The sequence below is a fragment of the Copidosoma floridanum genome, unplaced genomic scaffold, assembly GCF_036245765.1.
Source record: "Copidosoma floridanum isolate Cflo_tuat_1 unplaced genomic scaffold, Cflo_Japanese_pri ptg000013l, whole genome shotgun sequence".
NCBI classification, from domain to species: domain Eukaryota; kingdom Metazoa; phylum Arthropoda; class Insecta; order Hymenoptera; family Encyrtidae; genus Copidosoma; species Copidosoma floridanum.
The window spans coordinates 35,302,462-35,315,390 of record NW_028321890.1 but is presented as its reverse complement, the minus strand read 5'-3'; the positions used below and the strand labels follow the sequence as shown (position 1 = coordinate 35,315,390).

The window sequence follows — 12,929 nt, the reverse complement described above, 5'->3', positions numbered from 1 at the left end:
ATCAGCCAAACATGGAGAACTAATACATAGCGCATAAAACGTAAGTATAATATATATGTACACCTATATAGAAGAAGAAGAAGAAGAAGAAGAAGACGATGAGAGAAGCAAGGAGGAGAGACGAGCGCGCACGCACACAGTGAGGCGCGAGGGGTTGCAGGCGGCTGGCTGCTGCAGGGGCGGTCTATCTACCGATGGAGGGTTTCTCCTTCCTTTTCTCTCTCCTCCCGTGCACGCTCTATTATAATGCTCTCTCGGTGTGTTTGCGCGTGCGCTCCGTATGGTACACCCGGTTATTGCGGCTCTATCTCTCTCTCCGCTCCTCCCTGGGACGGCTGCTGCGTGTGTGTGTATACGTGAGTGCGTCCTGGGTTCCCGCCACTGTACGTTCATGCACGTATAAAATAATACACATGCAGACGGGATGACACCCGAGCGCACCCGAGTCGCGCCGAGCGGCCCCGAGGCGGAAACGCGGGCAGCTGCGAGGGAGAAAGACGGAGAGGGAAGCTTTACGCCACTGCCGAGAGAGAGAGAGGGGGAGAGTTTGTGTAGCGAGTGAGCGCCACGGGACAAAGAATATACTGCTCTCGCGAGTTCTGAGTGAGAGCGCGTGCACAGTCAGCGCGCGGCGAGCACGCTCAGCACCACCGGGTCAGCCCGCAACCAAAGGTATATCGACGTATATATACCTATCGCACACATATCCACGAATCTGCTCCAAAACTTTGTTTTTTTTTTTTCTTTTTCTTTTTCATTTTAATTTAATTTAAAAATCGGTTATAAAAAAAAAAAAAAATAATAATAATAATAATATATGTATGTGTCCAAATTTGCATACAAAAAGTTACCTCGGAGCAACCCCCTCCTGCCTCGAAGGACCCCGTGCACGGTGTCACCCCTCGAGTGGTATGTACCGCCGGTTACCGTAAAACACCCCTCGCGTGTCTTTCCTTCCCGCTGATCCCTCCTTCGGGGATGGGGGGGACCATAAAGTGCCGGTCCCTCGCTATGCACGCCTCCCCCGCATCGTCCAGAATAATCCCGGCAGTCGCGTGGACGGCGGCCTGCGGAGCTGCTCGCGTTGCGCTCCGATTAGAACACAATCTTATACCTTATACCTATACTACCTGTGATCATCGCACGCATATAGTTTTGTATGCTTGAGCGCGATACGGATAAGATGCAGCAATAGGTATACTTACTTGCTCGTATATATATACTTACGATTTTTAATAACCGGCACAAGTGCGCGAGACCACGACGACGACGACGACGACGACGATTATTGTGTGTGCGCGTCTTTTGTGTACATATGCAGTAAAAATCTACGTGCCCCGGAGCAATATAGTGTGGTTTTTTTTTTTTTTTTTTTTTTTTTTTTTTTTTTTCTACTCACGATTAATTTCAATCCTACAATCCTGTGTGCCGTTTTTGCGGGAAACCAAAGAATCTAAAAGTGTTGTCCTGTAGTGCGGTGCTCGTAGCACCGAGATCGTTAGTATATCATATAATTATACATGTATAATACTTATTATACAGTACAATTGTATATATATATATATATATCCAGGTGCAAGGGAGTATCGTCCTTATACGGACAACTGTATCAAAAGTAATAGGAAAAAAAAGTGGTGATGTTGGTGATGTTGGTGGTGGTGGTGGTGGTGGTGTTGATCATGCATATAGGCAGGCACGTACTTAGCGCGCGATCGCGTCCTGTGTGCGGATACGTATATGTGTATAAGGATTGTAAGGACCAAGACGCATGTATAGGTATATATATGATGGTGTATACAGATGCAGGGGAGGAAAAAACGGCGTGGATATATTGTATACGAGTGCAGCGCAAGTGAGATTTCGGAGCTCGGGAGATCGCGAGCCGTCGATAAGGTTGCTGGCTCCGCTGATGCTGTGTGTTTTGTTGCAGTGCCTGATGCGATGTATACCTACACACACACACACACACACACACACACACACAAACACAAACACAGCTACATTATTATTATTATTAAGTGTGCAGCAACGTTCGCAGGAAAACACAACTGCTGCTGTACAGCACTTTCGCTTTCGTTTTCGCTCGAACGCGACCTTCCACCCGTATCTCTTTCTCTCTCTCTCTCTCTCTCTCTCTTTCTGTCTGTCTGTCTGTTGTTCTGCAGCGCTGCCAGATTTTCTTCTGCCGCTGTGTTCTGCGTCTCTCCTCCGTGTCTTACGTTCTGTACGTGTGTATATTATACGATGCCTCTTAAATCTTCTTATTACTCGGTTGTTGTACCCCACTATATACATATATTTGTATGTGTATATATGTGTACACACAGTTTGGGGTGCATCTCGGATTTTCTCAAAAATTTTTCCCGTTTGTTCGGACTTTCCCCGTTACTCCACGCCTCCGGGGCCTTTGTTGCGTCAATTTTGCTTGGAAGCCACGCTCGGGTTTTATTGTCATACGGCCTTCCGAAATTACGGCTATGTACATTGTAAATATTGGCTCTCCCACGGTTTTCGGGGAAACAAACGGTTCCCGAACGAAATCACCTCCGAGCAAGTATCCGTCCACAGGGACACGCAGGTGCAGCGAAAAGTCCCCGGGGGACCGATTGTAATGTGCGTATCTACGTTGCACTCTCTTGCGGCTTATCATCTCTCGTTTCGGATACGTCTACCATCCAGGAGGGAAAACATGTAGCGCGACATTTTACAGCCGGTAAAACAATGAAAGCATCATCACCGGGGCCAAATGTAATTAACGGGAAGGAAAAAGGGCTAATTAACGAAAAGACCGAGAGAGGAAAAGCAAGAAGAACCACACGCGGATAACGATCGCGTCGAGCGAGGAGAGGCAGCCCGAGATCCGCGTGGGATAGCCGATGGACGTGGGGCATCGCGCTCGCGCGTCTAAATCTTGCGGGTTTAAATTATTCCCTCGGCAGCAGCGGTACAGGGCCCGTTTTTGCTTCGATTTTTTTTATCTCCTCACCCTCCTCTCGGCTACTTTTTTTTTTCCCCCCCTCCGCTCTTCTTATCCGGCGCGACACAAGGGAGCCGCGACTGCAGCGTTTCGGCCGGTTTGTTCCTCTGCCGGTGCTCCGGAACAGATCGAAGAAACCTGCTGCACGTATATACATATAGGCTTGGGTCGCGGTCCGCGAGGAGAGAGGCAACAGCGACAGATTTACGGGCAACGCGCACAGAGAGGAGCCCTTAGGGCCCCGAATGCTATATACACCCCCGCTCCCTTCTTTTTTTTTTTCCTTTCGCTCGCCTCCCCCCTCTCTCTCTCTCTCTCTATGCTCCTCGCCTTTGTTTTTGCCCGTTTCTTGTGCCGCCTCCTTAATTTTTCTTTTTTTTTTTTTCCCCTTGGCCTCTCTCTCTCTCTCTCTCTCTCGCTTCTTTTCTTCTAAAACTCCGCCGGTGCCTTCCATCCTTCCGAGGCTGCTCGCGTCCGATGCCTCCGATACCGAGTCAATTTAATCGAATACGCCGTTCGGTACGGATAATTGTTCGTTCATATGCATGTTATTCAAGTTCGAAAAATCTTTGAAGCCGAATGGCTTATGAGCTTGAGAGAGAAGAAAGAAAAAAATAAATCTCGGTTGGTTTTTTTTTTTTTTTTTTTTTTTCCAACGCTGCACCAGCGTTGTATTTAACGTTACGTCGGGGTACATGTACACGAACGATGCGTGTAGAGAGAGACGAGGTGGAGGAGGAGGCAGACGCGGGCCGAAGAAGAGGCCGCATTAATACGTGGTTTAGCGAACCAATTTAAATATCAGCGGCGCGCACGCAATTTTATATCATTTCCGATACGCGCTCTCTGCCGTTGCGATGGGCTTATTCGTGCTCTCTGTGGTGGTTTTTCTAAGGCTACGTGCCACCACTGACGCGTATACGTTGTATTCGTTCGTCACTTACATTACGGGTAATCGTTGTTTTTATTTTTTTATTTTTATTTTTTTTTTTTTTTCGCTCCACTTTACCTTTCCGGCAAAGCTTCGTGCTCAATGCATGCGACTTTTGGGGGTTCGGGGTGAAAGCTTCGAAAACGCTCGCGAGCTTTTGAGTACATTCGGTAGGGCGTATAAGCGTACACACCCACGTGTTTCTAAACAACTCGCTCACACTTGCACACCTTGTATCGTATACCGGTACACCGTACAAAAAACCAGTATGTATAGGAGCAAAAGGGATATCACGGGTTTCTTGTATATACCCCATTATACGGAGAGAAATGTACATGTATAGCAGTAGAGATGCGAAGATTGCGAAGCTCACGAAAACGCGAAACGAAATTACAAGTGTGTATATGGGAAGACCCGCAGAGAGAAAAAGAGCGGGTGTGTGTGTTGGCGCATGCGCAAGAATGTGTGAGCGTTGCCGTGGTGTTGGTTGTATGAGGTCGTGTGCGTGTGGGACCTTGAATCAAGCCATGGCATCAGGCCTTTGTCGCGAGCACCACCACCACGAGGCCGGCGAAAGTGTACCCGAAGCTTTTTTGCTCCCATAGTGGAGAGCGCACGCGGTCTCTTTCTCTCTTTTTTATTCCTTCCCTTTTTTTTTTTTTTTTTTTTTTTTTCACTCCTTTTTCTTACTTTTTTCGCGCTCTCTCTTTCCATCTTTCCTTTCTCTTCTTTATTTATTTTTTTTTTTTTTTACTCCTTTCTTACTGCCAGTATAAGTATATTTTGCTCACGGATGCATGCGCGCGCGCGTGTGTTTCTCCTCCCACCCTCTATGTATGGAGCTCCTTTTCGAGGGCACGAGCTCGCTTGCATGCATATATATGTACACACCTCCACCCATAACACATCAGCGTCTCCGTTGTTTCTTGCGATTTTTACTTGCGCGCATAACTGCGGAATTAACGGCTCTGACTCTGCTTGCATTTTTGGTACACTTATAGAATAGCTCTATACATATGTATATTTATATATGTGCACTCAGCGCGGGGGGAGGAGCGTGTACATACAGCCACGATTTTGGGAAGGAGGGACGCACATGTTCGCCACTGATTTCCATGTTTTTTCTCATTTTCTTTTCTTTTTTTTTTTTTTTTTTTTCCAAACACCCGTTGTCGTTGACACTCGACGATAATTCTTTCGGATTATCGTACACTCCAACTCTACCCGTATAACAACTACGTAATTTCAAGACTTTTTCTAATCTTTCGCTTTTTTTTTTTTTTTTTTTTTTTTTTTCCCGAGTAGCATTTAATTCGACGATAAGAAAACAGAGAATATTCACATTGCTGAGATAACGCGTGAGAGGGGGAGGGGGAGGGACTCGAGAAATGCAGAACATTTATCGGAAAGCTCTTGGAGATATTTCAATAATCGGGATACCTCGGGAAACGCTATAGCGCCTTTGCCTATATTTACCACCCCAGGGACGGGAATATTCGAGTTTTCCCGCATAATTATATACGAATAACAAAATAGCGACGATGATTTTTCCACCCCTCTTTCTCGGACAAACATTTAACAAAACGCAACCCCCTTTGTTTAATCGAAAAAAAAAAAAAATAAATAAATAAATAACAATCAACCCCTCGCTCTTTTACGCAGCGTTTCATCATGAGCATGTGGAACATTCGATACGCATCAATGCAAATGTATATTATCTCTATTATTGTTGACGTTATCTCGCAGTATGTAACCACCACCATCGCGCATCGCACAAAATAAGTTCATGCATTTTCTTTATACGGGATTTATAATATTATATGGAGCTTATCGGCACTCGTCTCTGCCGATATCAATTCCCATTGTTAGCGAGCGCTATCGAGGCGACGAAAGCGCAAGATTGTGCATAATATATATACGTACGAGCGGGAGCGAAGAAGGGAGAGTTCGTGCTGTATGTAATAATATAACGTAGAGCATGTTGTATATCCCTCCCGCGGACACGCGGAAAGAGGGAAAAGAGAGAGAGAGAGCGTGCGATACGCGGCGCGCGACCTTGTGGCCGTGAAGACCGAGCACGTGGAAAGCGGGACGAAAGTATATACATACATGTGCGTGGCTTTCCAGCGATAGCGAAAGCTCCGGGCCCAGCTGCTGCGGAGCCATTGTATAGCGCTGCGCGTATATATGTATGTACCATCACCCCGCGAGACTTTCCGGCGGTGCCGCGCAGCCTCCGCATGTATACTCATCCACATGTGTACGCGCTGTGTATGGGTGTAGTGTAGCTGCACACACCGACGTCCGTGCATAGCGTGTACCTTATATACGCAGTGTCTCTCTCTCTCGCGGGTTGGGCGGCCTCCAACCCCCGCTCGGCCGAAGAAAGCGAGAGTCGAGCTTGCACGCGCGCTGTACAGCCTCCCGTTCGATCGATATTTTATACCCACCAGCTCCATCCTCCCTTGGCTCGTGCATGTATTTCATACGCACGCACAATATATATTATACACTGCGATTCCACGGCGACTCCGAGTTGCAGTGCACACGGCCGCGCGTACATATATATGTGTATACATGGTGTGAAAAATTGTATCGTGTCGAGCTCGGGTTTTTTTCCTTTATTTTCTGGAATCGACGCCACTCGCATGGTTTCAAACGGGGGGGGGGGGACAAAAAATTACTTGTTTACTAGAGTGTAATATATGAATCGACGCACGAAAAAAGGAAGAAAAAAAAATTAATCCCGAATTCCGCCGGCGTTTGGACTTATCAATGAGAGTATTCGGCTCGTGTAGCGTCACCCGTCTTATCGCGCTGCGTGGCTTTTCATTTACATAAACATTGGACTCGTGTACGATGCGTGTACACCTATTATATAGCCTTGGCGTATACGGAGATAACTCATTACAGCGTGTCCACTTTTATGGGTATTTTGTCATGATGCTTTGTTGTACTTACCCTTTAACAGATAGTAATATAAATATACCAATACGTGAACGCGCGGTATCTCTGACGAGCTTATGTATCTACCCTCGGGCAGGTCTACAGTGACGTTTGATTTTATGACGAGTAGGCCTGTTCAGTTTTGTACCTGAATATTTGCCGACAAACCTTTTCTAAATTCAAATTGCGTCACGTTCGTTATTCTTATATTAAAGTTGAAGTAATTTTCCGATCATACGCCTTTATCATCGCGTACATTTGCAATGCCCAAGAGACCGTTTTACCTTTACTCTTGTACCTTTATTTATCAATGTACTAGAATTTCTACTTTAACTTTTGTCTCTATAAATATTGCTCTGCGAGCATAGTATGTTAGTTAGCGCGCCGCGGCGGCAGAGAAAGCTTCTCTCCGCTTGCCTTTACTTGAGCACATTTTCATAACTTAAGCACTGTAAATATATTGTATATATTTTTATTGCACATTTGCGTTACATTTATTTTCCGCCGTAAACCACTTCCACCTCTACACGACTGAACTGGATTGGGAGCAGCATAAAACCCCTTCCCTCGTGAACAAGGCCCATTTACCTTTTTTTAATGAAAAATTTCTTTTTCTTGTGTTTCAGATCGTACAAATCAACCGCCTTCAAACAAGCCACATTAACCACAAGTGATTTATATTTTCTTACGAAGAGCGCCAGAGAGATAGAGAGTGAGAGGAAAAAAAAAAAAAAAAGTGTGTGTTTGTATAATAAAAACAAATAAAAATAATAATAATAATAATAATAATAATAATAATAATTGCCACAAAGAGCTTACACGTTTACGGCAGAGAGAAGCTATAGAGTATAATCAATCGACTTAGCAACTGAATGTACAAAAAGATTTTGCGAACAAGTCCGTTAGTGCCAAACCGGAGGAACGAGAGAGAAAAAGTGAGTTTTATTGTTGATATAAGTGAAAGTTGTGTTGTTGGTAATCAGAGCAAAAAAAAGAAAAGGACGAGCACTCAAGTGTCATTTACACCCCAAGCCAAAGAATTTTGCCATTTTTCTTACTAACCCCCTCCCCCCCCCGCCTCGGTCAGCTCCGCCTATCTCCGTTGATGCGATTTTTGATCGACGCCAAGGACTGTTGTTTCCCGCGAAGCAAGTGCAAAATTCTTGATGAAAAAATAATACGGATCAACTTCACTTTGTAGCCTAAACCTGTTGAGTACAAACGAGAGACAAAAGGAGGGATAATAAGTGTACCGCCGCGAGAAATCCATGTGATAGTGAGAAAAAAGTGGAAAACAGAAAAAGCGACGGAGAGGCGGGCGTTCTCCGTATAAACATACACAAAGACTGTACAGCGAAGAATAAGAAGAAGCTAAGATGATTCGCAACTGCAACCAGTGAGGCCATTGGTAGAGTGAACTAGCCCCTGTCGAGGAGGAGAGCAACACTGACGGCGACGACGACGACGTCGAGGGTAGCAGGTACGACGCCTGGCGGCTCTTCTGGGAGCGGCCAGAGCAGCCGCAGCCCGTGGCCTACCAGGGCTGCGCGGCTCGCCAAGATGAGACGCGGAAGATGAGCATCGAGCAGAAGCGGGAGTCCCCGGTCTCCCCCGAGAGGAAGCAGCCCCCGGCCGACGGCGACAGTAGCCCTCCCCGGGTGGCGGCGGCAGTGGCCACGAGCTCCTCCCCGGGCCGGCAAGGGGAGGCCGCGCGCCACCTGCCCCCCTTCGGAGCTGCCTTTGCCCACGGCGAGCTCGACCACCATAACCACCACCACCAACAACAACAGCAACAACAGCACCAGCAGCAGCATTCCCCGAGCAGTATGGACGGAGTTGGGGGTGGCGGGGTCGGCGGTGGCTTTGGTAGCTTCGCCACCAGCCACGAGCAGCTCGGCCCGCCCATATACGAGGCCTTTTGCTACGAGGGCCTGGGCGGCCGGATCATCGACGATCGGTTGCGCGAGATCGCCGGCTACACCCGGCCCTGGGAGAGCAAACACGACGGCCTGCCCAGTTTCGCGACCCTCAGCGCTACGCCGCAGTACGCGAGCGCGGCCACCACGGCGGGGGGCCAGGACGGCAGTACCGAGCCCCAGCTGACGATCCTCCAGCCCTTGACGCCCCACTCGCCGTCCCCGCTGACGCAGTCGCCGCCGGTCACCGCGACCGGTGTACTGCCCAGCTTTCACACGCTAGGGCCCGCCGGTGGCGTACAACAGATCGCGACCGCGGTGCCCGTCGTGCCCCGTGGCCCACCCCCGGGCCTCGGTTACGCGTCCCTCGGCCACGTCATGGTCCAGCAACCACAGCAGCAACCGACGTCTCTGCAGGGCGCCCAGCAGCAACACCAACAGCACCAGCAGCAGCAGCAGCAGCAGCAGCAGCAACAGCAACAGCAACAGCAACAGCAACAGCAACAGCAGCAGTCACAGCAGCAGTTGCAGGTGGACGAGCGCCACCTGGTGGCCGCGGCGGCGATGCAGGGGTACCACCCGACGGTGGTGGCGGGTCCGGGTTTGGTGCAGCATCCGCACCACGCGGCGGCGGCCGCGGCGGCGGCCCATCATCACGCGGCGGTGCTCGCGGGCGTCGTCAAGCAGCAAGAGTTCGTGGCGAGCATAAAGCAGGAGTACCCGCAGTTGCACCACGCGAATTTTCAAAACCCGATGTCGACGGTCCTGGTGGAGTCATCGCCGAGTTCGCGGCCCGCGGCGGTGCTCGCGGGGCCGGACGGGCGGAAAAAGGAGCGGCGGAAAATACGAGCCGGCTCGATGGACTCGGAGGACGGCCGGCCCGGATCCGGCCCGGGCGTCGAGAGCTCGGGCCAAGTGGCCGCGGTGTCGTCGACGGCGGCGGGCCGGGGTGGCCATCACATGGGCAGCGGCACCGGCGCCGGTATGCAGGACGGGGACGCCGACGGGGGCGTGATGGGCGACAAACCGGCCAAGAAGAAGCGCAAGCGTTGCGGCGAGTGCATCGGCTGCCAGCGCAAGGACAATTGCCAGGACTGCGCGCCCTGCAGGAACGACAAGAGCCACCAGATCTGCAAGATGCGACGCTGCGAAAAACTCACCGAGAAGAAGGTTAGTGACATGCCCCTATATACTTTGATTTTGTACGCATGTCCAAGGTATACATGCACCCCCCGTGATTTTAAAGCTGTATCCATACATACCGTTTGAGGGTCTCGCGACGGGGAAACACGTGGGATGCACCCCGTGACGGGGGGTCGCGGACCTCTCCTACGTATAAATATATATACACAAGTCCACACAATCAACGTGACCCGCGCATCATATCGTTATGACAGCCGTAGGACGGTCAGTCACGCGAGGATCGTCCAGCCAAACAAACGAGACCCTATACTACTCCCTCGACTCATTGCTACAGCGATTTAGCGACGCTTTATGGGTATATATTATATAGTTATACGCAGTCGGGTATACACGGGGGGTTGTAGTATATATATATATGTGTATATACCTACTCGTATATCGTGGGTTTATATACACCGTAGGTATATATATGGGTGCGCACGCGACTCGTCGCGGCTATGTATAGCCTGAACTTGGCCCCGATGTGCCGGGATGTGCGCCGATTCCAGAGGGAAAGACAGAAAGCAACAGTAGTAGTAGAAGAAGAAGAAGAAGAAGATAACCGAGCGGGAGGGCGACCGAGACCCAATCCTCCTCTCCCTCCCTGCGTGTATACTATATTGCAGTGACGTCGAAATGGAGGGTAAGTCAGCGGGCGCCTGCACTACAAGAGGAGGAGGAGGAGGCAAATACACACTGCCCGGGTTTTCGGGCTTAGCGATCAGTACCTGCGGTATTTAGGTATACATTGGGGCATCGGTCGATGCCGTGCGACTGCCTCTTCGGAGCCTTACTTACGTAAATGTATTTGTACTGCAAAAGATAATCACTCTCTGGGTTCAATGCACCACTCGAAGGTTCTTTTCTTTCTTTATTTCTTCCTTTCTTTCTTTCATTTTTTTTTCTCCCCCTTGGCGATGATAATGCGGCAACACTTTACGTCACTCTGCACCGATGGCCTTTTCACGCGCTCCGAGATGTATTTCAAAATGTCGCGATCGTTTTTGTTTTCATCTATTTTGTTTTGTACCTTTATATACGATACTCATCATATTCTTATGTACAAAAAAAACACAGTATTTTCGTTTTTACGTAACGCTTACGTTGTTCTCGCTGTTTTTTTTTTTCATACAACTTGTGCACAATATATTTTCAGCGACACGTATCAATTGCTCCCGAAAGCGTCAACAAATGATTCATCGATATCGTATAGTAGCGACACTCGTCATTATTCATCCAATTTTTTAATTTTTTTTTTACCATTCGACGGAAACGACTTTTACATCTAATTGTACATTAACCGATGCAGAGCCAAAACTCTACAGTCGACCCCTCCAAATTAAACTTTTCACCCAACGACTGCGGGGGGTTGGTAAAACTGTATTTTTTTTTTTTTTTTTTAGTTTTATTTTCTTGGTTAAAAAAAAGCAGAGTAGAAAATTTTCAGCAATTAAAAGCGGCAAGGGAGGAGAAATCCTGTGGCAGCCCAAAGAGAGAGCGAGTCATTAAAACTCTTTGCTCGGCTTGGCAGAGGAGCCCAAAAAGCAGCGGTGGGGAAAAGTTGCAGAGAGCGAGCGAGAGTCTTCTCTCCTGGCGGACAGTTAGAAGGGCTCGATTATTGATCGGAGGCTCTGGCCCGCGCAACACATCACAAACGCACGTTGCTCTACATATATATACACACATTGGTTCTGCGTACATCTTCTTAGCTCCGCACTGTATCAGTTACGTGCTACGCTGTTTTTTTTTTTTTTTTTTTTTTTTTTTTTTTTTTTTTTTTTTTTTTTTTTTTTTTTTTTATATTATATCGTAGTGCAAGTTCAAGGCAAATATGACGGGTCGCAATAAGTGCGCCGAATTTATGTTTATTCACTCAATCCCAACTTTTTTCCCTCTCATCTCGGCACTTACTCGCGCAACAGTGCATGGGTTTGTACCTATTCGTACGATCATCGCGCGATCGCGTGGATCTCACGGTAATACATTAGTTTTTTCCCAACGATGTACATAGGTAATTATTGTATTACAGTTACATTCATTGACGATCGATTCGATTGCGCGGCCACACCGTGACTGTACAATATATATGTATACGTACGGCTGCGAGTGATTTTTGCGAACAAACAAATCAATTGTGCTCTCGCAGTGGTGCGTCTCTGCTCCTATACACATGTATACATGCACACACTCGGTCGATTCGGTTTTTATGACTCACGTAATAATCCGGCCAACGGTCGGCCGGAGCTCTCGGAGAGCCGTGACTCGCGACGGATCGCACGGTCGGGACCGAAATTTCGGAGGAAAAAAAAAAAAAAAAAAAAAAATCCCACTCGCTCTCTGCGCGTTGGAACGGGACTGCACGTAATAACACGGACCAATGTCCTTTTTTCTTTATCCTCCCGAGCGGCCGGTTCGCACGTAACTCTCTGGGTGTCATCTGTGCATTATGCAACTGCTCGCTCTCTCGATTGAGATAAAAAAAAAAAAAAATCACAACAGTAACCACACGGCTGCTGCACTATAGCTCTTGTTTATTCGGCTCTACATTTATACCTATGTATAAAATATATGTATATCCTCTTTTATAATGGGATTGTAATTTTTTTGAACATGGAAAACAAACAGGAGAGCAAACACGCGGAGAGGAGCAGATGTTGCGGCAGTGCAAATATATACCATAGAATTTGTATTGGTATACATACATATATGTATTTATGTACAGCTATGGAGCATTGGGTGTGTGTGCTTGCATATGTATGTTTATACCCTTCGATAAATATACAGTAGACGACAAATGAAATTCGTCAAAGACGCCGGAGCGTCACCTCGTATTACCAATAATCGATAAGCAGAATGGCACTTTTCAAACGTAACAGCCCCTCCGTGAGTGTATATACTATGTACTTACGTTATATATACATGTATACACGATTTGGAATGACAATAACAGTACAGCTGCCTCCAGAGCAAACATCTT

The 12,929-nt window shown here is 47.8% G+C and overlaps 1 protein-coding gene across 1 annotated transcript in view; it reads left to right on the top strand.

The window, feature by feature from the left end:
- The first annotated feature begins 629 nt into the window (after positions 1 to 629).
- The window catches only part of Tet (tet methylcytosine dioxygenase-like), a 63,073-nt gene continuing 50,773 nt past the window's right edge, over positions 630 to 12,929 (top strand). Inside the window, exons 1-2 of the mRNA XM_089591588.1 lie at positions 630 to 672; positions 7,481 to 9,940. Of these exons, the coding sequence (XP_089447714.1) occupies positions 8,429 to 9,940 (1,512 nt within the window). The 5' untranslated portion in view covers positions 630 to 672; positions 7,481 to 8,428. The remainder of the gene's footprint in view (positions 673 to 7,480; positions 9,941 to 12,929) is intronic.